This window comes from Sceloporus occidentalis, unplaced genomic scaffold, assembly GCF_023333645.1.
Source record: "Sceloporus occidentalis isolate IW3139 unplaced genomic scaffold, rSceOcc1.0.p SCAF_1, whole genome shotgun sequence".
Classification (NCBI taxonomy): Eukaryota; Metazoa; Chordata; class Lepidosauria; order Squamata; family Phrynosomatidae; genus Sceloporus; species Sceloporus occidentalis.
In genome coordinates, this window is record NW_028316981.1 from 295060263 (window position 1) to 295087333 (window position 27071).

Below are 27071 nucleotides of genomic sequence, written 5' to 3' on the forward strand. Positions count from 1 at the left end.
AGGGGCCAGATCCCGAGATCTGATAACCCAAGTTTTCATCCCCAGACATTTCATCAAACTTAACTGTTGGAAGTACAGAAACCTTTAAAAAATGAAGGTTTGCTGGAGACAGGACAGTTGGGCTCCCTTGCAGGTCTCATCCTGAAAACTTTGGGGGGGGGGGGGATTGCTGTTAGCTCGGGAAAATAAAGCTTTTTATGAGATAAACTTATCTTTGTTTTTCGGTTTATTCTTTAGTTATATATAATATAAAGAATTTGATGGCTTCCCTCTCTTCAAAGATAGGAAAAGAGATTATCTTTCAACATAAGAGATTTTTAATTTGAAACTGTGACACATTGGAGCTTAAGATAGCACTTATGGTGAAATTTGATTCTTAAAAGAATTGTCTGGGGAACTTGGAAGAGCAGGTCTTTCTGCATACCTTCTCTGTGTTTTGCCTAATCCAATTGAGTGCCCATATTTAATATATTCAGTATTTAATAACAAGTCCTGGTTGTCGGAGCGCAAGGATGTCTAGTTTCTTAGGTTTACTGCCATGTTGGCTTTATACAAGGTTAGCACATGCAGTACTGCTCTTGTTTCATGTGGCTAAAATGTTCTTTTTATAGAGCAAATTAGGGTCCAGCTTTCAGTAGTGGCTTCCCTTACAGAACTCTAGGAATTGGACATTCTAGAGCCTAGTTAAATCAGTGCTATCAGTGCTGTTGGTGGATTATTATATATTCAGTATAACCAGAAACTGGGCACAATAAACATGCATAGCATCCATGTATATTCTGCAACAGAGAACTTTCAAGGCAGTTGTGACGTGTAGTTCAACAAGTGTGTATATGTATGTGTAATTGCTTTTTAGACCCCCCTGATGTTCCACAAAATGTAAGCTGCGAAACACAGGATTTAAAGGAAATAATATGCAAATGGGAACAGGGAAGGCCCACTAAATTATATGGCCAACGAAAAACATCCTACACTTTAATTGAACGGTAAATCTTTTTCTTATGTATTGTGTATGTGTGCCTTTGACAACTTACAGTGACCCTATCAGTTTCATAGAGAAATACACAAAGGTGGTTTTGCCAGATCATTTCTCTGCAATATAGCCTACAGCAGCTGATATTTTTGCTGGTTACTTTTTCTAAAGAGATAATTTATGAGGATTTGGCATGACCTAAATTGTAGACAGTAGTTAGGCTGTACTTTTTTGTGTAAAAATGCCATTTGTTTAAATAGATTTTTAATTTTGTACAAATTTTGAAAATAAAATTTAAAAAACAATAGTCATTAGTTTATTTTGTTCATGATATGTAGATGTAAATACAATGGAAAGAATATCCATTTGGTATGTATATGCTCAGGAAACCAAATTGGTATACTAATAGTCACAAGTCGATTGCAAGATTTTTTGCAATTTGATAAGTATACATCTGCACAGCAACATATGTGTTTTTTCTGTGCAAAATATATGTTTTCTGCACAGCAGTCCCTAACTATTTCTGCAAAGAGAAATCATATCTACGCTGCTCAGAAATTGCATTTCTGCACAGAAAACCATATACACCTTTTTTTACAGAAAGTATATTTTCTACACAGAAAATGTGTTCCTGCATAGGAAAAGGGGTATTTCTCTCTATATAAATACACCCTGAAGCACAGTGATTCAGAACTGTGTAGAAACTTTTCTCTTCTCATTCAGCAGGTAGAATACAACAGGTATTATTGCTTCTTGTCTGTAAGGACAATGATCATGATCATGTACATCTCTAGATATGAAGACTGGCAATAGATGATAACTATGATATAAAGAAGTGATGGTAGGGGACCTCAGATAGTTTGTCAAAGATCTCTTCTTTGCTTTGCTGTGGGCTGTTTCTAAAAGCCCTAAACTGGCCATCAGGACAGTTAGATATGAACAAAACTGACAACAACAAAAGCCCTCTAGTCTCTAAATAGCAGTAATTGCAATTAAATGTTTACCAAATATTTTCATCTTGATTTTTTTTTAAATTAAAACTTCCATTTTTGGTATTGTGAAATTTTCTACCAAAACTCAATTAAATAGTATGAATACTCCCTTTTTCCACTTTTCCCCCACTGTTGTTGCTACCTTTTGTAGCTGGGTTCATCAGATGGTAGGTTCTGCCCCATCATGATCCCATGGGATAGAATGATACACTAATGCTACATAGTCAGTCAGAATTTCCCTAACTGATAATAGCACTGAGAGCATTTATAACAACAACAACAACAACAATGTAGGTATTGAAAAGGAGAGGCCTTTTTGCTACCTCTGTGGAAAGTGTTTGTGTCAAATATTGTGCAATTTAAATAATCAGATCTTGGTTTAATAAGTTAGTGTGTGCTTTGTTTCTCCATTTTGTGAGACAGGGAGAATTATGAGCATACTAAGAATGATGGTTCATCGCTTTAAAGTTTATATACAAATTGTGGTTGTTTTTGTTGTTGTTTATATCCTGGCTTTTTCCCAGTTTGGTACTCAAGGTGACTTGCAACAGTTAAAACAAACATAGGTACAAATTCAAAGATACAACCATGTTAGTCTGTAGAATCATTATGTAGAGAGATCTTGTAGCACTTTTGACAATAACTGCAAGAAAGAATGTAAAGTCAAAGGCTTTCATGGTTGGCATCCATAGATTTTTGTGGGTTTTTCGGGCTATGTGGCCATGTTCTAGAATAGTTTATTCCTGATGTTTCACCAGCACCTGTGGCTGCCATCTTCAGAGAATGCCAGCCACAGGTGCTGGTGAAACGTCAGGAATAAACTCTTCTAGAACATAGCCACATAGTCTGAAAAACCCACAAAAATCTATGAAAGAAAAAAGTTGGCAGCATGAGCTTTCCTAAACTGAGGAAGTAGACTTAAATCTACAAAAGCTCATGCTGCCAACTTCTTTATTTCAGTATGTAGAGAGATCTTGTAGCACCTTTGGGACTAACTAAGAAAGCTCATGCTGCCAACTTCTTTCTTTAGTTAGGCGGGTTACAAACCACCAAAAAATACGTATGGAATACGTATTAGGGTTAGGAAGGGGCGGTGCTTCTGCACCCCCCTAACCCTAGCACGTATTCCATACGTATAACATGGCGGCGCCCCTTCCACATGGGGGCCGCCATGTTTACGTATCGGACGCATAGCGTCCAGACGTGTCGCGGTGCTAATGACGTCGCGAGTGCACCAGCGGCGCCTCACGACGTCATTAGGGAGCCGCAGAAAGAAGCTCCATTTTGGAGCTTCTTTTTTGCTCCGCAAGGGAGCCGCGCGGTGTGGCTGCGACAGCTCCCTTACGGAGCAAACGGCGGCGGCGGCAGACCGCCTCAAAGCGGCGGTCTATAACCCGCCCTAATCTCAAAGGTGCTATGACTCTCCACATACTGATTCTACAGACTTTCATGGCTATGTCTTTGAATTCCTTTTTTCATTTAGTCCCAAAGGTGCTGCAGGGTCTCTCTACATAGGTGATAGCCTCAAAATAACAGCACACATATGTTAAAAAGCAATTAAACCATCATAAATTCTGAAACTAGTTAAAACAGATTAAAACAACAACAACAACAAAAACTAAAGGCCCAGCACATTGTACTGGGCCCATTTGCCATGAAAAATCAATTCTCAAGGGTCTGCCAAATTAAAAAGGGTTTGATTTGCTTGAAAAAAGATAGTCAGCATCTGCATGTTCATTTCAATTGGCTCTAGTGAGAAGAAGCAGGAATGGAAGGAACTAAGGAAGAAACAATACTTTCAACATAATTGTTGAGTTGATAGATAAAATATTTATTGCTATCTAATTATTCTGGGTATTTAAAAAAATAGACAGCTCTGATATATTCTGTTCAAATCACAGTTTCAGCAACTGCCAAAAAAAATTCTAATTAAAAATACTTTGTATTTCCTGGACTTTAACCACATCTTTCCCTTTACCTTTGCAGAATATCTGGGAGATACGTTAAATACACAGGAGACAATAACCATTATCAGTGTAATTTACTGGTTCTGAGCAATCAAACAATGTATACTATCACAATCCATGCTGCCAATCATCTTGGCCAATCAGAAGCTTCTCTTTCAATCAATGTAAAATATAGGAGTAAGTATTTATCTGTATACAGTGACAAAGAATTAAGTCATTTCAAAAGTTATTATTGAGTCAAGCACTTCAAAGATATGTGGTTTTGAAAAGAAGGATTCTGTTCATATATTTAAGTGGAAGTTCATTAAGTGGTTCTTCTCTTCTGTCATTTAATTATGACTAACACAGAGCTTGTGTTTATTCACTGATGAATCAGATAGGTACTGCTTGTATGCATTTTGGAACCAATATAGCAATAATCCAAGAATAAATTCTGATGTAGTGTTTATGGATGACGTAGTCTACTAATATTTATTTTGTCAATTTTTTCATTTACTCAACTGAAAGTTTATTTTGGCACATGTTTCATCATTTTGTGAAAGTGGCAAAATTTATCCTAAAAAGAGCACTCTGAAATTCTTACCATGCTTTGTGCGCATTTCCCCTCACATTTGTGTTTTTATATGCACTTTTTCGGCTGTGTACTGGTTATGTGAACATACATACATATATTTATTTTGGTCAATGACTAGTAATAGTTATGCAAACATTTTCTCTGATATAATGTGGTTTTGTGTGCATTTTCCCTGAATATATGCATTTGTGTAAGTATTTGTAAGGACTGTATCATTCTGAAAAGTGTGGGTTTTAGTATGTAAGCAAATTTTAAACTGTCAGGCCCATGCACAATTAAAATTTGTATTCGCACTAAAACCCACACTTTTCAGAATGATACAATTCTCACAAATATATACAAAAATGCATATATTCAGGGAAAATGCACACAAAACCACATCAAATTGGAGAAAATGTTGGCATAATTTGGCGTGGTTATACAAAAACAAACAAACCCCTATCTGAATACTTTGTTGTGGATATGTGGAAAAAGAGTATCTCTTGATGCCATCATCAAGTTCCCACTGACCGCTGAGTAGGCTTTGAAGAAGACTGAGGATAACAACACCATGAGTATCTCATCAGGAGTATCTCTCCTCAAGTTGAGAGGAAAGCCTGGCTCTTATGACTGACATGTAACTGTAACTTCTTCTATTTCTGGGGATAAAGGGAGGGGGAAGACTGTGTGTTTCCCACCCACCCACCCACCCACCCCTTTTTTTTTTTTTTTTTTGCTAAAGCTTGCATTTATTTTGGGTCTATATTTTCGAGATGCAAATGAATAAGAAGCTTCTGACTCCATCTCCACCTCTGAGCTGGAGATGAGAGTTATATTTTCAGTGGGTTTTCTCTACATCTGATACCAAAACAGGGGGACATTCTCTGCATCTGATACAAAAGCAGAGGGATATATGCTTGAGGGACATTCTGAGGCAGAGCAACCCCTTTCTCAGCTGAAGGAAGAAAGTGGTTGTGCACAGGCTTGCTGTATGCCAGATTGGTTCTCTACAATTAGGACTTGGAAAAAACTTTTTTTGATCTCCCAAAAGTAGATTTTTCAAGCTCTGTATCTGAGTGCCTACCAAGAAACAGAACAACCTTCTTCGTTTTGCTTCCACCTCAGAATTGTTTGAGGGGCAGAAATTTGTTCTGTGCACCCTCACCCAGACTTCAAAATTAGTTTCAGAAACTTAGCATGAGGCCCTTAGTAGTATGAGTTTTTGTAGTTGTGGATCAATAGGTCTTATGAAATCAAAAGAAAACTAGGACCTGGAAAGTCAGCTATGAAGGAACTAGACAAGATATGTAATTGAATACTAAAATTAGGATTGACCAAGCCATTGGATTCCCCATTAGCATGTACAGAGGTGAGAGCTGGTCAGTAAAGAAGAGCAGATAGGAAGAGAATAAATTCATTTGAGATGTGGTGCTAGAGATGAGTTAAGCAGCTACTGTGAACTGTTAAATAAAATAAAATAAGTGGCTCCTAGAGCAAATCAAGCCTGAAACCCCATCCCCTCGCCCACCCCAGAAGCCATGATGACTAAACTTAGGCTGACTCACTAGAAAGACAATAATGCTCAGTAAGATAGAAGGCAGCAGGAAAAAATTAAGACCACATTCCAAATGGATAGACTCAATCAAGGAAGCTATGGCTATGGGTCTGTAAGACTTGAGCAGGCTGGTTAAGGATAGGGAAACTTGGAGATTTGTCATGTATAGGGTCTCCATAAGTTGAAGTTAACTTGATGGCAGTTAACAACAACATTTGTTATGAGAAAAACAGGAAACTTGCATGGGGAGAGGGAGCCAGTCTGTGCTGCCTCCCCCTCCAGGTGCACTTTTTGTGATATGTCAAAAGTAGTTAATAACAGCCTTTTTAAAAAATTATTTTGAGGGTTATTGGGAGCCTCAAGTGGTGGGTACAGAGTTATAGTGGCATATTTACATGCAACCGAACATGTTGAAAGGTGTTTGGTGATAAAAGGACACCTGAAAATTGGCCTTTTTTTTTAAATAACATTTTTAGCAAGGTGGGGGATTGGAGCTTGGGAAGCCTCTGGAGGGCCTCAGGGGTTGCAAAGGTGGGGGAAAGGACCTTGTGTACTCTGAGGTCAGCTTCTTCCCCCTCTCTGTTATGATAATCATAATTGAGCACATAAAAAGTAGCAACTGATGCCACTGTTGTACACGCTCTGGTAACTTCGAGATTGGATTTCTGCAACGTACTCTACATGGGGCAACCCTTATACCAAACTCGGAAACTGCAGATGGTGCAGAACATGGCAGCCCGGCTGGTCACTGGCGCTCCCAGGACCAGCCATATAACACCGGTCTTAAAGGACCTCCATTGGCTGCCCATCCGTTTCCGAGCTCAATATAAGGCGTTGGTAATTACCTATAAAGCCCTAAATGGCTTGGGCCCAGGATACCTAAAGGACCGCCTCTCCCCGTATATTCCGCCTCGCACCCTCAGATCGACTGGGCAGCAGCTACTGAAGGTGCCTGGGGCTAGGTTAGCCTCCACTTCGCGGAGGACGTTTTCCACAGCTGCCCCAGCCCTTTGGAATGAGCTGCCCATAGAGCTCCGCTCGTCTACCACCCTGGCCCAATTTAGGAAGGATTTAAAAACCTTCCTATTTCAACAGGCATTCCCCGAATAGATATCCTGCGGGCCTCCCTCCTCTTTTCGTGGCCAAGAGGTTGGGTCATGGGGTTTTCTTTTGACTTTTTTTTCTATTGTTGGAGTTAAGCTGTTTAATTGTGTATCGGATGCTTTTATTGTATTTTTACGGTAATTTTTATTGATCTGTATTTTAAAATTGTTTGCTTTTATTGTTGTGAGCCGCCCTGATCGAAGGAAGGGCGGCATACAAATAAAATTTATTATTATTATTATTATTATTATTATTATTTTAACTGGTCTTCCATTTCTCAACAGTTCATCCACAGCCTCCTACAGATTTAACTGTAACTGACAATAGCCCAACTAATGTCAGTCTCTCTTGGTATCTGTCGGGAAGTTTCATGAAAACCAAGCTTCAGTTCCAGGTTAAAGTTTCCAACGGCACTTCTACAGAAGAGAAGGTAGGTGCCTTTTGGTCTGCAAAAGTACAGGTGTGTGTTACAGGTTTATAATGTAAAAGCTGCTGTTTAAATACAGAAGAAATTAGAGATGCAGACTGGGGAATTCAGAAAAAGGTGATTCAGAAACATAATGTGTGCAAGCCCTGTTATACATTTGCTGATATCTTCACCCACTTTCCTTCTTTAGTACATGAATGACTTTTTTCATTGTTAGAGCAAACCATGTTATATCATTACATCTGCACTAGTTTTGTCTTTGTGCAGCTTTATTTCCCCACTGACAGTGAAAAGCACCTTCAGTATCTCACATTCATGATTTACCGTACCTACTCTCCTCCTGGTCCCTCTCTTTTGTTTGATGTTAGGACACCTTTGCACACAGCCACATTGACACAAAAGCTGCCTCCCTGTGGCACAAACCCAGCTGGCTCAGAATTGTGTTGTCAATGGTACAGGCCTTTGAATGGAGCTGATTGTTGGGTTTGTGTGCACTTGGCAATCTCTCCTGGCTGGGTGTGGGTCAGCTCTCAGTCCTTCCTGCGTGACTATATCAGTCACACACAGCTTTTGGCTCTGAGGCTGTGTCCCAGAAGAAAGATGGTTCCCACACTACTATATCTCATATGAAAGCGACCAAAGAAAATGCTCACTGGTATGTTACTGAAATACACAGAGCAAAACAGCTCATGGAACCCATGGAAATCAATAACTATGTAAATATTTATTTTATTCTATATTTTATAGTTTGAATATCTTAATATTTATATCCTTTAATTTTTAAATGTTTTAATTTTAATGTTTATATCATGCTCTTTATTGTAGGATTTTAGAGTGGTATAGAGATAAAATAACCAAAACAATCCCAGATTAAAATATTTTAGACAGGATAAAACATAACAAATAAGTCATCAAGCTAAAGCAGTTTACTAGGCTATGGCAATTAAAAACCAGGTACATGGCAAAGTTTAAAGTAAATTAAGCCCTAAATTTTAAAATAAAAAGCCATGTCTTGACTTGGCAATGACACCAGTTGGACCTTCACTGGAAGGGCATTCCACCATTAAGGTGACGTGGCCCTTTCCCACATACTCTCATACTATATTGCCCCCACTGGTGAAAAACAGTGGCAGGCCCCTCCTGTAGACCTCTGTTCTCAGGAAGGTATACATTGGAAGATCCTTCATGTATCAGAGTCCCAAGACCTCTAGGGCTTTTAATATGGAAGTCTGTATTAAGTGATATAGTGCTTCATAGTTCCTTCCACAGAATTCACAACATACTGAATGTCATTAAGCATGTTTCATGAGATGAAAAGCTGGTCAGTTATATAAAAAAGGGTATATTATTCATGCAATATAAAGTACATAAAAGGCACTGTATGAAAGATATGTCAATGTTATGGTAGTTAGCTTGTTTTGTAATCTTTCACAGATTGCTTCCTTTCCTACTGAAAGTACTATACAGAAAAACACTGTACAGTTATGATCAGTTCTTCAAAGTTTGTTGCTTTATTACATATACAGTTTCTTGTGGCAGCTTGATAGTATTATTTCTCTCTTTCATATTTCTGCATGGGTACAGGTGATCCTGTAAGTATGGAATTGCAATTACACTTCTAGTTGTGACAAAAAGTTTGTTTGTTTTCATTCTTTCAAATTCTACAGAAAGTGCATCTGGATGGCACAGAAAACTCACTCTACACAATTTTAGTGGACAATTTGCATCCCTACACATCATACACTTTCCAAGTCCGCTGTTCAGCTGCTGAGCCCTTCTTCTGGAAATGGAGCAACTGGAGCAAAGGAATCTCACACCGAACACAAGAAGCTCGTACGTTTATTGATTCACAAATAGGGTTTGGAAAATTATTCCCAGAATTCCCCAGCCAGCATGACCATCTTAGGAATTGTTGTCCCCCTCCTCTGCCTCACACACAAAGAAAACTTTCTCCAAGGTTTGTTAATGAGTGTTCTGAAAGTACAGGCTTGATCAGTCCCTTAATGAACCAAGGAAAGCTAAAGACTCTTCAAAAAATTATTCCTTAGTGAAAAAAAATATTATGCCTGCAATCTGAACTGCACATATTAATTCTTTGGCCAGAACCTTGATATATTTGGTTACTGCTTTCTCAATATAAATAATAATTTAACACTCAGACTTCACAGTGATCTATTAAATAATTCTAAGTATTAGCAGTAGCATAGTACCTGGAGCTGGAACATGTAACCCACTGGTGTTTTGTGTGGAATTCATGGAACAGATAAACAATGGGAACTTGTGTTTTTTAAATGGAAGCTAGTTGTTTGACTGAATAGTCTGGATGCTTGTGTATGGTTATGTATTTAGGGCTTCCTAGACCACATGGTCTAAAATGTGATGAGTTACTGTGAGAGGAAGTGAATATTGAGAGAAAGTTTATCACTGACATGGTTTGGATGAAAATAGCAGTCACTGATTTATATAGCTGCCCTTATAATGTTTGTGAACTTGTCAGTAAGAACTCAAGGACTGTGGAGTAAATTTGGGAATTTAGTGGATTAAATTGGAGACCTGCAGTGTTTCTTCAGTAGCTACATAGAATAAAGCATGAAGCCTATGGCTTCATCCTGTGGAATCCTGGAGTTTGTTGCTTGGTGTGGCACTAAAGCTCTGGCAGAAATTTCTAAATATGTCTCTCTAAATGGCAAAGTCCACGATTCCATAGGATGTTGCCACAGTGGTTAAAATAGAAACAAGGTGCTATAATTGTGTAGTGTGAAAGGCCCCATTTACCATAGGAATTTTACTGCAGTGAACTGAAACATATCTTTGCTATGCCTGGGGATATAGAACTACATATGCAGGAAAGTCAGGCTGGTTGCCCTGTTGAAAGAGAAAGTACATCAGCTGAGTTCCACCTATCCACACATCAGCTGATCAGAGAAGATGGATTGAGCAGACTAGACTTTTCAAAAGCGATGAAAGGGAAGAATACCTCAGAGGAGGAGGAAGGTTATCAAACACAGGAGGCAAACATTTAAAAGAATGTTACACAAAGAAGCAGGACTGTCTGGACTTTTGCTGTGTCTTTGGAGCCACACAGTGAACTTCATGCCTTTACTGTGGACAGTGATTCTGAGTCAAAGGAACATTGACAGCAGTCAAAGGTCTCTGGATAGCATGCTTGTGATCATGGAGGCTTATCTGGATAGAAGGATTCTTGCCACTTCCTGGAGGATGAGGAGACGTATGGTAATGCAAAATGAGCAAATTTCCTTTGAAATAAGGTGTGTATTCTCTGTGCCCCTTATTTCAAAGGAAAATGCTTTTTGGCCATGACCACATCACTGAATTTCAATGGTAGCACGGCTTGTAGTTAAGGAAAAATTGCCCTTTTTACCACTACAGAAACATTACTAAAATGTAACAGCACTATGGCAGCCACAATAGTGTGTTACCCTATGGATTTGGGAAGTTAGGCAGTGCAGCCCTATAGATTCTATTTGGGAAGTTAGGCAGTGCAGCCCTATAGATTCTATTTGGGAAGTTAGGCAGTGCAGCCATATAGATTGCCCTGAAGAAGTCTGGGAAAATGAAGCAACACAAAGCAAACACAAATATATTCTCCTTCATATTAAGACTGCTGTGGAGCCTACTTCATTTGCTGTTATTATTAGCCCAATATCATAAATGGATTACATGCTCCAGTAAACTCGTTCTGTGTTTTGTGCATATAAGCTGATAAGACTCAAAAATTTATTTGGTGTAATTGAAACCCTTCTCTTGTAGCTCCTGCAGGAAAGCTAGATGTCTGGCGAGAGAAAAGTGCCAATGAAGGAACTGTCATAATCTTTTGGAAGGTACATATGCTATTTGTTTTTATTTCTAATTAGATTTTCTGGCCCATATTTATAACTCTATTTGGCTATAGATTAAACTTTCTCTGGAGACATTCAAACAAGCATATTTGATGTAAATCATGAGAAGAAGAATGATCTTCCCTCGACATTCCCTCTTGTGGCAGTATATTTCAAAACTGGATCATCAAAAGATGGTAGCAGTTGTTGTCACATGGATTCACTTTTGCATATCAGTTTACTATCTGAATGGGAATTATTCTTTTCATGGGGCTACTCTGGCATGTCCCAGTTGTTTGTGTGAATTACTGGTCAGCTTTGGATGCTGAATTTCATGTAGAACTAGTGTTGTTTGCCTCCTTTTTGTGTATTTTGTGTATCTATGGTGGGTATGGAAACATTTATTATTTGATTTTATTTATTTAGAGTATTTATACTTCACCCTTCAGCCAAAAAGTCTCCCAGAGCAACTTGCAAATCATGAATGTAACAGTTTCCTGATCATAAGCTTACCATCTGAAAAGAAAGGATACACATGCAAAAGAGGGATAGTAATGGGGGTGGATTAAGTCCAGTAGATGCTGGCTGCTCTTCTCTCCCTCAGAGACCACAACAATGAAGATTTTCATACCAATGCTTACTGTGGGGTAAGCACTGGTAAAACACTGGTAAAACATCAGGGAAGTATGCTTGTTTGGAAGCCTGATGCGCTTCCTAAATAGCAGGAAAACGTCTCCTCACCTCCAGGGAGCAGCAATTTCCTATGACTGGAAACTTTGCATTCATGGCAAATTGCTGTCCCCCGAACGATTCAGGGACACTGGAGGCAAGGGGACGATTCCCTGCTGTTTAGGAAGCACATCAGGCTTTCACACACTCGTGCTTCCCTGACATTTTACTGGCAGCACTTATCCCATGATAAGCATTGGTATGAAAATCTTCAATGAATGGAAGGAGGGCCTCTCACTAGTTGCTTGGGGATAGGCACAGTGGAGCTGTGCCTGGCTGCTCTTCTCTCCTTCAAAGGCCACAGTTGGAACATGGAGGGAGCATCTCTTTCTAGCCACTGGAGTCAAGATAAGATACAGCCGCAGTGGTAGCTTGAACATTTAGTGCAGCCTCTCACAGGTTGTTAGCCCAAGGCATAATAGATCATTGCCACATTGTCCCTGCTCACATTTGTACAATGCCTCTTGTACTATATTCAGTCATCTCAAATTCCAAAATAAATGACAGTTCCTTGCTCAGTGAGGCTCCCAGCTATACTTGGTCCACAGAAAATTTCTGAACTGGTTGTTTTTTGGAGCCTGGACTGAATGCACACTATGTCTTACACTCACAGAGATGCTTATTTCCAGATGCCCTTGCTACTGTATATGTCTGCTTTGTTGGTAGTTCCTAGCAATAGGTGAATGACTAGTCCAGTATTCAACATGTAGACTGCAACTATCTCTTATCTCCTAGGGTTGTTTTTTTTTTTTTTTAAAGAGTCATTGTGAAAGCTCACTCTTCAATTTTTGTTTTCTTTCAACTCTCCTTTTTCTGTGAAGTCGAAGGCTTTCATGGCCGGCATCCATAGTTTTTTGTGGGTTTTTCGGGCTATGTGGCCATGTTCTAGAAGAGTTTATTCCTGACATTTCACCAGCATCTGTGGCTGGCCTCTTCAGAGAATGTTGGCATAGAAGAGAGCTGGACACACACACACACACACACACACACACACTGTGACCCTGGATAGGGAGGAAATTCCTTTTTCTGTTTCCTCAAACTAATTCTCTGCATGTTTTACAATGGCTTTCTCAACAGCCACTACCTGTTCCAGATAGAAATGGAGTGATAGAGGGTTATGAAGTATCTTGGATTGTACCAGAGGAAGCCATGAAGAAACAGTCAATTTCTGAACTTTCGAACAGCATAAAAATAAAGCTTGGAAAAAATGACTACATATTTACAGTGGTGGCAAAAAATAAAGCTGGTCTCTCTTCTCCTTCTCTAATAAATAGTGCAGAAATTCCAGTTGGTAAGTATAATACGAAATTTAGATTTTTGAAAATATATTGTTTGAGAGGGTAACTTTTCATAGGAGATTAAAAACAAACAAATAAATTAGCATTTGCTTTTCAAAATGAGAATCCTACCTTCATTGTGACCATGGAACACTGCCATTTGTGTTAGACTGGTTATTGAACTTGCATCATTGGGATACTCATCCTCATTATCAGTCATGGACTAAATAGAAGAATCAGTCTTTGTAGCACTGTACATCCTTGCAAGGTGTTTTTTGTTTAGGAATTTTCAATTATATTTTTCTTATCATATGATAATTGTATTATCAATTTATGTTCATTCAAATCAAGTAATTAGACATACATATTAATTTAGAAATATCACAGCATTCCTGTATTTATTTACAGTGGGACTTAGTGATTTATAGTATACCTACTAGTTTATTTGTTTTTTCTCCTGTATTGTACCAGTTACTGTGTAAGCCTCCTGTTTTGTTTGTACCATGGAAAGCCTACCAGTAGGATATGAATAATAATAATAATAATAATAATAATAATAAATATTTATATCCCGCCCATCTACAAAATGCAATCGGGGTGGCTTACAACATTAAAATATACATACACAAACCATCATTCCCACCCCCTTAAAATGCAATTAAACAGATTAAAATTAAAACACTTAAAATTCACAAATAATGATAAACTGTGGCTATAGCGAGGTCAAATCAAAAACTGGATTTCCTTTCTTTTGGTGGCCAGGAATTTATTTAGGAAAGGCTTGCCAGAAGAGATCCAGCTTAACAGCTTTCTTAAAGCTGTTTATGGTGGTAATATGATGGATCTCATCCAGCAGGCCATTCCATAGTTTGGGAGCAATAGCCGAAAACGTCCTCTGGGTGGTCGGAGACAATCTCGTTTTTAGAGGCTGTAGCAGATTCCTCCCAGAGAACCTGAGTGCATGAAGAGGATTATATGGAAGGAGGCAGTCCCGAAGATAGACTCTACCTAGGCCATTTAGGGATTTATAGATAATAACCAACACCTTGTATTGGGCCCAGAAACTAATGGGCAGCCAGTGAAGTGATCTTAAGATCGGTGTTATATGGTCTCTTCTGGATGTGCCTGAGACCAGTCTGGCTGCCATATTCTGTACTAGTTGAAGTTTCCGGGACAAGCACAATGGTAGCCCCATGTAGAGTGCATTACAGAAATCCAGACGAGAGGTTACCAGATCATGTATCATGGTCTCAAGGGCCCTGACTTCCAGAAAATGGTGCAGCTGGCATATTAGCCAAAGCTGATAACAGGCGCTCCTGACCGTCGTGTTTACCTGATTCTTCATTGGGAGCAATGGGTCCAGTAACACCCCCAGACTGCAAACACAATCCTTGGAGGAGAGTGTGACCCCCATCCAGGACTTGAGGTTGTATCCCAATACCTGGTTTCGGGGCCGCTACCATGAGTACCTCTGTTTTGTCTGGATTCAGCTTCAATTTGTTTTTCCGCATCCAGTCCATTACTGTTTAAAGACAATCATTGAGAGGAGAGATACCATTTGAAGCAATGCAGTGCCTCCAATTCCTAATCTTCTGAGGCGATCCAAGAGGATGTCATGATCTATTGTATCAAAAGCCACTGAGAGATCCAGTAGCACCAACAGGGTCACACTACCCCTGTAGATGTTCAGGCGTAGGTCATCAGCCAAGGCAAGCATGGCAGTCTCAACTGCCAATCCTGTCCTAAAGCCAGTTTGAAATGGATCAAGATATTCTGTTTCTTCCAAGACAGCTTGGAGATATGACTGCATCCACCATTTTATGTTTCCCAGCAATTGATACAGGACTTATTGTGACTGACACTGGTTGCTGGCCATCCTGGCCAGCAACCATTGGTAGCTCTAACCTTGAGCCCTAACCTCAGTGAATTTTTTTCCAATTCTCTTTTAAACTTGCCTCTTGTACACACACATCTACACATGCACACAAACTTAGTGTAAGTGGAAATAAAGGGGAAATTCCTCAATTTGTATTAATGAGGTTTTGTCTTGGTTTTTTTTCTTCGTTTTTTTTGGTAAAAAACAGAGGGGCTTTCTAAACAGCCCTTTGGGACGTCCTCCGGACGTCCCATTTTAAAAAAGGGGCGTCTCTTTTAGACGCCCCATGGTCTAGTACGGACTCCGTCCGTACAAGATGGCGGCGCCCCTTCTACATGGGCGCCGCCATCTTTACGCATCGGACGCACAGCGTCCAGACGCGTCGCGCCGCTGCTGACGTAGCGAGCGCGCCCCTGGCGCCTCGCTACGTCGCAAACGCGACGCAAAAAGAAGCTCCATTTTGGAGCTTCTTTTTTCGGTCCGCGCGGGAGTCGGGCCGTTTGAAGGCTCCGGCTCCCCCGCGGACCTTCTGGCGGCGGTGCCAGACCGCTGCAAAGCGGCGGTCTGTACCCCGCCTATATGTGTAAGAACATTTTTAAAAATAAAAACAGATGAGGGAAAGCTTAAATTCTAGTGATCCAGGTGAGAATATTCTACTTTGGAGTAAAAAGAGAGGATTCTAAAGCTCTGTGGTGCATGCTTATGTTTCTGTAGTATGACCCACTGTTTTCCTCTCCCTCTTTTTAAATAAGTTGGTGGATTGTGAATTCTGAAAAATATAGAGGTATTTGACCATGTAAGATGCACAGCACTGCTCTGTCTTCCATCATTTATATGCTCTGTTTATGGAAGGGAGTCTATGCCCTCTAGTACCAACAACGCTTGGTAGTTTTCCTCTCTTCCTAAGTAACTCCTTTCATGGACTGAAAGAAAATAACTGAAGAATGTTGGGCTATGTATGCATTTTCTGTAATTTCCTTGTCCGTATGGCTTCAGCGAAATTCTCACAAACAGTAATTCGAAGTTTGAAATAATATTTTTAAAAATCAATATTATCATCATTGTCATCGTCATCACCATCATCATCATCATCTGGAGAAGGCAATGGTGAGGATGATGAGGCAGAGCTCTGATTGGTTTGCTTAAGAAAATATAGAGGTTTTTCTCTCTCCTTCTGACATATATATTAGGATTTTGTCCTTAGCATCTTCATTTATATAGCATCTTCATTTATATACCACTTAATACCACTTAAACAGTCTCTAAGCAGTTTGCAAAGTGTAAGCTAATTGTGCCCAACAAGCTGAGTACGCATTTTAGCAACCTTGGAAGGATACTAGGCTGAGTTGACCCTGAGCTCCTTGCTGGGATGGAACTCATAACCTTATGTGAGTGGCTGCTGTACAGGCATTTATCCACTGTGCCACCAGGGCTCCTTAGTAGTTGTGCTTCTGACCATTAAACGGATCAGTGTCAAACTCACTTTTTGAGCCAGTCCCAAGTGAATCTTGTACCGCCTACAGAATAAGAGTAACAGTGTCCCTAGGGAGAAGTGAAATTGAGAGAGGAAGCAACACACTAGTATGCTGTATTTATTGCATCTCACAGACTAGTAAAATCCCTTTATTTTGGAAAAAGAGCAGCTGTGATGCTGGAATATACTTGCATTTCCCAGGCGATCTTGGACATAGGCCAAAAGACTACAGCTTGAAAGCCAGATGTGAACTTGAAAGAACAACCACACTCCTCCTCTCTTGTAGTACATTGAATTTTCAGTATCTCTTATTTTTGTAGCTTTGACCTGGCAACCCTCCTCCTCAGCTGCGCTGGCTGTTGTGACCCAAGACTTTTCTTGCATCCCAGTGGGAGGAAGAGATACAAAAAGTATCTTGTTACTGCTCCAGCTGTGACCCATATGAGATCTGAATTCTTTGCCATAATCTCCTTGTTTATATGCTCATGTCTCTCTGAAGGCAATAGGCTTTTAAAAATTAATTTTATAAAGGGGGTTGTTGTTTTGCATTCATTTAGTTCACATTACAGAGGGTTGTTCCTGTTACTCTGTCAGAACAAGGACAAAAAGAGTCTTGTGGCATGTTAAAGATGAACAAATTTAGCACATTGTAAGCCTTTGCAGTACAAGCTTTTGTAGACTACAATCTGTTTTATTAGTTACATACAATATTGTCCTCAGTGACTTGAATATAACATAGAGACACAAAGCATGCAATTGCGAATCTAGATGTTTTCAGTCTATACCAAAATTCTTGGAAAAAGTTTGTTGTTGTTAGCTGCCTCGATTTGATCCTGACTCATGGTGACCCCGTGGGTGAGGCATCTCCAGACTCCCCTGTCTTCCACTGCTTTGCTCAGGTCCTGCAGGTTCGTGCCTGTGACATACCTGATATGGAGTCCAACTATCTGGCAAAGAAAAAAGAAACATTTTTTTCCCCTTCAGCAACATCAAATAGCATTTGTTATATACTCTGTGATAACATTTGGCAAAAAACAACAACATGAACTTGGATGGATCCTGTAAAAATTGATAACAAGGTCAATATTACCACCTAGGCCTCTTCTGACCCTCTCTGGATTAGCCCTTCTATTGCTGCTGCCAGTCCTAATGTCAAGATCTTCTGAAGAAAACATGCATGTCAGAAGCATGGGACCTCTTCTGTAGACAAGTTTATTTATGTAACACAAAGGACAGGTTTGTCAGGTCATTGCCTCAATGGCTTTGTAGTCTAAAAACAGATACAAGAGAACCAACAGTTAACAAACAGGAAGTAAAACAGTGGAAGACTATGTATTCACTTCCATCTTATTTACAATTGAGCCTGGGTTACAATACTGAGACTGCTAAAACATTAGCATGAGTTATAACTAATGTTCCCATGTCATTGAAGCACTCTTTGTACTGTTCTATTGTCCAGCATGAATTTAGTGCCTGTTGATCACAAACTTTGACGGAACAAATTGGTACAACATTTTCAGAGTTACGTAACTTCTTTGTGAATGACTGAATCTCTATTTCTACGTTATTCACACCATAACTCAATTCTGAAGCATTGTGAGTCATGGATTCATAATCAGGGAGAGTGACTCATCTGCAAAGTTGAGAAATGCTCTGACAGTCACTTCAGACTGAGTTCTCTGCATTCTGCAAATGCTTTGGATGCCTATCAGAGAGAATGGGGCATTTGTGTGTTTGTAAGTATTTCCTCTGAGAGCTGCTACTTTAGAGAGAATCTTTAAAAAGTGTGCTAACATTTTTGCATTTGTCAACTTCAGTCAGGAGTTATCCAGCAGGTAAGAACCAAAACAGGTCATTTTTGGCAACAAGTAGATGGAAATAGTATGCTGATGTGTAACGTTCAACCCCTCCCTGCCTATTTTCCTTGAAAACCGTCTGGATTCTTGTTACTATTTCTTTGGAAGCGAATAGTTTAGATGTGAGGTTAAGTCCTCGAAAGCAATACAGAGTTAGTATCCCTTATCCCAAATCCCAAAATACTCCAAAATCATCCACATGGTTGGGTAAAATACCTTTGCTTAATGGCAGTTCAGTGTACACAGATTTTGTTTCATGTACAAAACTATTAAAATATGTATAACATTAACTTCAGGTGATATGTATATGAAACATAAATTCATTTCATGTTTAGATCTTCTCCAAGATACCTTATTATATATATGCAGATATTCCCGCATCTGGAAAAATCCCAAATATTTCTGGTCTGAAGCATTTCAGATAAAGGATATTCAATGTGTACTGAAACAGCATACCAAACAAATGGATTTTGTGCTGCCCTGTCTCATGGGGCCTGGACTATCAGCTATGTAAGAAAGAGTCACAAACTTTCACTGCTCTCACTCTTAAGTATCAAATCATTGTGGCCACATATTTTGTATGAGGCCGCTTACCTTTTTAATCCTCTGGAGGGCTTCCCCATCCTATAGATGCAGTTCTTCAAACAAGAAGTAACCAAGCAGGAAATCCAATTATTTTCAAGTTTGAAAGAGACTCAAAGAATCCTGAAAGGTACAGAAGTAAAAGCATGTGAAAATATGGCAAGGATGTGGTCTAAAAACACATCCTTTGTGTTCACAGTTCTTTGAGCCCTTGTACCTGCCCACCCATGACCTAAGAGAATGAATGAAGCAGATATTGTGAAGATTACACTTTATGATGTTTCCACTTTAAGACTTTTAAGGACTAAGATACTATTATGGACCCTTTTTGTGTTTTAACCATAAGAAACTTTGAACAAGTGGATAAACTTTGGTCTACATCAAGGGAATAACCTTTTATTTTACCCATGTCACACAGGTCCTGTCCCAACAGAGACTGGAGTTGCAAAAGAAGATGGCATTCAGGTTGCTTGGCCTTCTGACCCCAGTGTGACCTGTGGCTATACAGTGAGATGGTGTTATGGGCCAGAGCCCTGTACCGCTGTCAACTGGGAAACATTTCCTTCCAATGTGACAAATCCTGTAATCAGATCTGGTAAGAAACGATTGCTTAAGTTTACTTTTGTTTTGAAGGACTGTGAAACCTGATAAGACCCACCATGTGTGTATGGGGTCAGCCCAAAAAATCGTGGGTAAATGGAATAGGTCCACAGAAATCTGAGGTAAATGGACTGTAATGGGTTAAATGGATAAGTATCTGATTTGGTGTAAGGCATGCAAGTCTCAAAAGGAGCTTGCCAAAAACCTGAACAGGGTGAGATGGGAATACTCTGATTCTGCATTTGATTCTTTTATAGTTTCTCCTTGCCATTCATTTCATGTCCAGTTTTAAAAGGCAAAGGTAGTCCCTTGACATGAATGTCTAGTTGACATGACTGTAGGGGGCTTTATCTGGTAGATTTTCTAAAAAATAAAATCCCCAAAATGGATCATTCACCACAGTAGTCAGCCACCCTCATTTTATTTGTGTCTTCCATTCCCCTGTTTTTCTGATGTGTGGCTGAGTATCTGGGGTGATGTTGATGGACATCTCAGAATTCAAAAACTATACATTAGATCAAGTCTACTGACAGGAAGCAATGCAATAAAATTTACTGTATACAGGATAATATACCTGCTATATATTTTTAATTTCCCCAAATTTAATGATCACTGAGAATATAAAAGGATGTGATGGTTTCTCTTTCTCTTTAGTGGATTGATAGTAGAGATGTGAGGAAACCTGGCTAAATTACTCATCTGCAAGAGACAGACTGTCTTGATGCATGGAAACAGCCTGTCAAAACTGCATTAACACTTGGGAAATGTCTCACCTCCATTGTGAGAATAAGACTAGGATGAAGAGCTGTTTCTCCTCACTGAGGTTTTAGAAGTTGTTACTAAATTTATATATGGAGAACTAGTGTCATTTTCCATTCTGAAATAAGACATATTTACACACACCAAACATAGAAATATTAGCTATTTGATCACAAAAATGGAAACAACTGACTGATGCTTCTAAGTTTTAAAAGTCCATGCAACAAGGTAGCAACTATTACAACTAAATGAAATGGAAGGAGTCTAACACTTAACGAAGGGTATTCTTGGCTATGGCACTGCATTGCATAGAAACTTTTAAGCTGCTATCATAGGGTTTCTAGATACCTAAAACCTCACAGATAGGAATTTTTTAATAACCATGTAGGACTTAGCAAAGGGTTGATTAGTCTATATCTGGTCTCTGTTATTTTGACCTGCATTTGTAAGTCTGTTCCATCTTCGTTCTGAATCAATTTGCATTTTTAAAAATGGAGAAAAATTGATATTAATGGCACAAAATTTATCCTAAAATATGCATTTAGGATAAGTCCTTAGTAGGTATGCCTGAAGTCTGTTATATTTGAACAGGATAAGAATCAACCAAACAGAAATTTTCCTTGGGGAAACTTGGAATTTTTTTTTAATGGATCATAGATATTATTTATCGTATATAATCAACTGTAAGTCGACCTCATGTATACGTCGGGGTCAGGTTTTGGGGCCAAAATTATGGATTTTGCCATGACCCATGAATGGGTCAAAGGTAAAACTTGGAGGTTTCTTCCTTGTGTGTATGTGTGCATATGGCAAGAGAGACTCTCACAGAGGTTTTTCTTCATTGTTTGAGCTTTCATTTCAGGCAGACACGCGGATGGGAGAGGGACTGTTAAACAAACAGCAATATCAATCGGTCACCCAGGACTCTTTCTGCTTGGTTCTTTCTTGCTAAACTCCTCTCCACACCGCATGGGGAAATCTGAAAGAGCTGCTATCACATTTCCATAGTCACCCGTAAATAAGTTGACCTGGGATTCTGGGGTCAGTTTTTGGGCATAAATTTTTAGATTTATAGACAAGTATATATGATATGTCCAGGTTTGGCCACATAGGAGCAACTCTTTTGTTTTAGAACAGGATGAACCATTTGAGAGATTATGCAAAACAATTTTCTGCCTCCAGAACATTCTGTGGGTCACATTAGGCTCCAAAACAGGCACAAGTAGAAGAGGGGCAGGGGATGAGCAGAAATCCACTTCTGCTTTAGATTTTGGAGGATTTGGAAGGGCTGGGGGACTGCAATGTGTTCAGGGTAAAACCACCATTTGTAATCCCACCTCGGTCCACCTGGGAGAGGCGGAAAATATAAATTATTATTATTGCATGCAGTACACAGATGCAATTGCCCATTTTTTTTTTAGAGAATTAAAATCATTAAAAGGCAGTGGCATCACAGTGTGTGTATATGTGTGATGGGAGTTGCAAACTGTACCGGGTGACACACAGAAGAGAAGTGACACCTAGTTAGGCCGCCCTTCCCCTTAGGGATAGGAAAGGTGACGCCTTGCTTTGGCGACTGCTCCAGCCCTGGGGGTGCCACTGATCAATGGATTTCTTTTTCCACTATTTCTGCTCTAAAATATGGGCTAAACTTTGTCTGTATTATTAAGTATAGACAAAAATCCATACTTAAAATAACCTTGGTCTTACTCTTTTTTGCACTGAAAATGCACATTTCTTTGGTGTATTAATAGTATTTTAAAATACATTATGCAATGTTGATTCTTTCCCACAGCTCTCTTTCAGCCAGGTGTCCGATACCATTTTTCAGTCTATGGCTGCAAAGACAATGGATACCAACTACTAAAATATATAGATGGTTATACAAAAGAATTGGGTAAGCACATTTTGTTCTTTTATTAAAAGCTGTTAAATGGTAGAAAATAAATATATTTCAATGCAGTTAGGGTTTATTGAACAAAAGCCAGGATGTGTGTTAACAAACTGACTCGTATAAAAATACATTATATGTGCATTGCTCTTGGAATATGTTTAAACAAATGCTTAGTCCAGACCATTAATCTTGATCCAGAATGGGACTATGAGCCTACTTAAAGCAGGCTGCACCAACTTGGCTGAAACTGTCTTTTGGAGATATACAGAGAAAAGATAGACACCATGGCAATATAGAAAGCCTGAATGGATCATATTTGTTGATGCTGTTTCAAGGATGTAGAGGAAGAACGAGTAAAAAGATCATAAATGAGAGAACAAAGTCAGATCTATATAAATACAAGTTTTAAAATATTATCATAACAATGGGTTGATCTAATTTTTGTGCTGTTCAAAATTGAAATCCAAGCAATATTTTAGTGGGATCATTTGATCTTTCCACATAGCGTTACAAAAAAATAAAATGTGGTTCAATCTCATAAAGTGAAATGTGGGAAATTGTTTTTAATGATAAAAATGCATTTAAATGTATAAAGGATAAGGATGCTTATAAGCTGTAGAAATTATAAAGTTTGACACCACTTTAACTGCCATGGCTCCATCCTACAGAATCCTGGGATTTGTAGTTTTATGACACGCTATTTTACAAAGCAGGCTAAAGACCTTGTTAAACTATAAATCCCAGGGTTCCTTAAGTTGGAGCTCCAGTACTTAAAGTTGTGTCAAACTGTATTATTTCTATAGTGTAGATGCATGCTGAGTGAAGCAAGTTGAAAATGAGAAGTGCAGTTAAGGGGCTCCTTTTAGCAATTACGATCTCCATCCTTTAGCAGGATATAGTCCAACTAACCTGAAACATGGGCATTATTTTTCTGTGAGCAGAATACTTTAGAAGACGGGGCAAATAAAAGTGACTTGAGAAGATGAGTAATGAAATACCAAGAAGAAATTTGTTATTTCTTGCCATGGAAAATTTGTGATTAGGTTCTGAATTCTTTCTGAATAACCTTAGTTAAGCATAACTGTGCATATAAATATATACTGCACATATAAATATATACTGCACATATAAATATATGTTTTAGGTTGTATTCTGATTATATGTACTGCTTCAGCAGTACAGTAAAATAGAATATATTACCTGTATGCCTAAGTCTGAATCCTGTTGTACTCCCAACTGGAGCACACCTATTAAATCAACCATATATGCATACAGGTTGACTCATTATTATCCCAAATATAATTGAGTGGACCTACTCTAATTAGGGTTACCAACAGGATTCAGACCTGAAAGTCAGCAGATCAGAGCACTCAGTTTACCATAATGGTTACATCTCTCTCTTTTTAAGAACAAACACACAATTTTGTTCCCATTTGCTTCCCACACAGAACCAGCAGTTGCACCAGTGTTTAATGTAGAGCTAACAACTTCAGATTCAATCTTAATAAAATGGGAAGGCATACCCGCTGAAAAGAGCCGGGGCTTTTTAAAAGGCTATTTGCTTCACTTTGGAAAAGGAGAGGAAGGCACCACAAAGCCAAAAACTTTTGAGTCAGGTAAGTAATGTTATTTTACCATTTTTCACAAAATATGGTTTTAAAGGAACCAAATTTCAAGCAAGACAGAAGTTTGGTTACATTGATAGGCCCTAGAGGTGCAGAAATACGCATGAAGATATGTAGTTTTCCAAATTCATTACACATGCAACAGCAAACCTTTTCATAGCATACATCTTGGGGCAAGGCTGTTTGAAAGGCCATGTCCCACTATATGAGCCTGCCCCCATTTTAAGGTCTTTGGGAGAGGTCCTTTTATAAGCTTTGCCATCATCAAAGATACATGTAGTCATGATATAGGAGAGGGCCTTATCAATGACCATTCTCAGATTCTAGAACTGCCTGCTGGTGGACACTAGGTTGACTTCTCTTCTACTGCCATTCAGGCAGGCCTTGCAAGCTGGATGCTGAAAGGGGTCTAATTGGTTGGGTGCTGACTAGATCTTTTTTATTCTTAGTTTATAGACTTTTGTGATATATTTTTAATCAAGACTTTGTTTTGAATTTTGTATCTTGTTATTGATAATCCTGTTAAGTGCCACTTTTGGTAGAATAAATTAGTTAATTAGTTGTGAAATATTAGGGCTATAGCAAACTTTGCATTTGCCTCAGGGATCCTGCTCAAAACTGTGATTTCTACAATGGCACACAATACTCCTCCACTGACTCAGGGGTGACACACACAGTCCTAATGAAGTGGCTTTCAGCCACTTTGGAGACATTCTAATTAGATGATGTATGCCTCCAAAGTGACAAGAAGCCACACTGAGGCTGTACTCCATTCCTTTGGACTGGAGCAAAAAGGAGCCTGAATAATCCAGCTCCTGGAAGTGCCTGTCGGCCCCAGCAAACATGGCTCACCTTGAGAGTGGGTCATGCAGTTAGCAGAGTTCAGACCTCCTTCTGGCTGGAATGGACTTGGGCTGCTCTTTCCTGCTCATCTGCTCTGGCCCTTAGTGCATTTTTCAAAGGCTTCTTCTGAGCCCTAGACCAGCCAGAGAATCAAAAATGTGATAAAGTTGACCCTGCTAAAGCAATTTCTTTTTTCAAAAGGGTTGAGGGTGCACCTAGGTGCAGTGTGGAGTTCAATCCTTCCAAATCACATTTAAGGCCATTGTAGTCCTCAGCAACTAGCATTTGCTCTAACGGTATGGTCTGTGTCCTGACCAAACTGTGGTATGATTATCATGTGGAACTCTTGAAAAAAAGTTTTAAAATACAAAATGGATTTCAATGGTTGTAATTAAAAGTTCTGCTTTGTTTATTTTAATTGTAACTTCTTGATATATCTGAAACAGTTTCAGCCAATTGATTGTGATTTTATGTCCCGCAAACTATCATCGGAAACCATGGTTTGTAGCCAGCTTGTCATTTCGCTTGGTCTATCCTGGTTTAATTTCAATGCAGTAGGATAAATTAACTTGCATTGTTCGAAAGGTGGACATTGTATGGTATGGTATATAAATGCCCCATTTTAAAAGGAGTGGTCATGTGGGCAGAATCCAAATTGTTCCACCCAAACACCCAGACTCAGAGAACACAAGGTGGGACAAAGTATAAATTAAAATTAGACAAAACAAAATAAAACACAAATTGCTTTTATTTTTGGGCAATTCTTGACCCAATTAAATTCCAGTGCCCACCTGTTTGATGAAATTTCAGTTTCCCTTGAATGGGGCCAATCTAATGACAACTGGAATCCGTTACCTCTGCTTTGCTTTATCATGGCTTGGGAAATTTTTGTACATTACATTGGGTCAGAAAAGCATCCTGCTATCCCCTCCTCCCCATAGATAAACAGGTTTATTAGGACAATGTCTATCTGTCTAAAGTATAATGGAAAAAAATACATAGTAAGTGACTGAAATTTGGGGGACACTGTATACTCTTCTGCAGGTGACAATGTTTTGCATTAACCAATATTGTAGGTCTATATTTGTGTACATTCTATAACACAAAAGTGTGTCTGGGACACTCAAAATATGGATGGGTTTCTTTTAGTGCTTTGAATTTCCATCCACCGTTGGAGAGACGGAAAACAAAATTGCCTGTACAACTGCTCTAACTAGTGCTATTTGAGCTCTTGTCTTGCTTCTTCACTCTGTCTGAGAACAGACTTTCTTTCACTGCCTATGTTCTCCCTGATGTGCTCTCCCTCTCCAAGTTGCTTGTATAATTTGGCCACAGTCTTGCAAAGAGGGGAAAAAAGGAAGACCATGGACCATTTTGCTAAACCATCCTTACCCAATGAGGTAGTTTGGAGGTCTCTTGAAACAGGATCTTCTATGTCGTTCCTGGTGTGTCTGAGACAAATAGCCATATATGAAGGAAAGAAAGAGAAGATTGTCCAATTATTAAACAGCCCAGACATGAAACAGGAACTTAGAATATGAACAATGAGATAGTATTTCACTCATGAAGCATTTGGTCTAGGAAAGAGGAAGCATTGTGTTCAGATCATTATTATTTTTAAAATAGATTACTAACATTTGCTTCTTTCTTCATGAATCTGATATATGAATGGCACACTCCACACAGATAATAATGTTGCTGGGTAGATTTATCCAAGCAGAGGGCTTAGCTCCCACAACTCTGAATTTGAATGCAGTTATAGTCAGAGTGTTTGTGGCACTGATATATGGTTGACACACTTATTCCTATGAAGGTTCCTTACCTTCAACAGCTACAGGACAGGGTTGTACAGCATGCTAGGAACAGCTTTATTTGTTGAGTCTCACTGTTTTTATAAGAACTCATCAAAATTTACAGATTTATTCATAAATGTGACAGAAAGAACTTGATATTTTTTAAAAATGTGGAAGATATTAAAATAAAGAGATGTAACCATCTTTAGTTCACTAGTGACATGAAAATGTGTATATTCTTTTTTAAAAAAAAAAAGGAAGGAAGGAAGGAAACTACTACTCACAATATGTTTTTTGAGGTAGAACCACAACTTGGGAAAATTTATATTTTTGGACACAGCTCCCCAAATCCT

General features: G+C 39.0%; 1 protein-coding gene and 1 long non-coding RNA gene across 8 annotated transcripts in view; one reads left to right on the plus strand and one right to left on the minus strand.

The window, feature by feature from the left end:
- The window catches only part of LIFR (LIF receptor subunit alpha), a 140991-nt gene that overhangs the window by 87880 nt on the left and 26040 nt on the right, over positions 1-27071 (plus strand). For all 7 annotated transcript variants that reach the window (XM_089496393.1, XM_089496401.1, XM_089496352.1 and 4 more), the window contains 9 exons: positions 857-986; positions 3952-4109; positions 7429-7574; positions 9239-9404; positions 11343-11413; positions 13217-13430; positions 19623-19799; positions 22359-22460; positions 23906-24073. In XM_089496393.1, coding sequence (XP_089352519.1) covers positions 857-986; positions 3952-4109; positions 7429-7574; positions 9239-9404; positions 11343-11413; positions 13217-13430; positions 19623-19799; positions 22359-22460; positions 23906-24073 — 1332 coding nt within the window. The remainder of the gene's footprint in view (positions 1-856; positions 987-3951; positions 4110-7428; positions 7575-9238; positions 9405-11342; positions 11414-13216; positions 13431-19622; positions 19800-22358; positions 22461-23905; positions 24074-27071) is intronic.
- LOC149324098 (uncharacterized) lies at positions 17521-26427 on the minus strand. The gene is made up of 4 exons (XR_016277821.1): positions 26318-26427; positions 19217-19327; positions 17860-18036; positions 17521-17713 (listed from the first exon to the last, which is right to left on the minus strand). It is a non-coding gene; the product is annotated as an uncharacterized LOC149324098 (long non-coding RNA).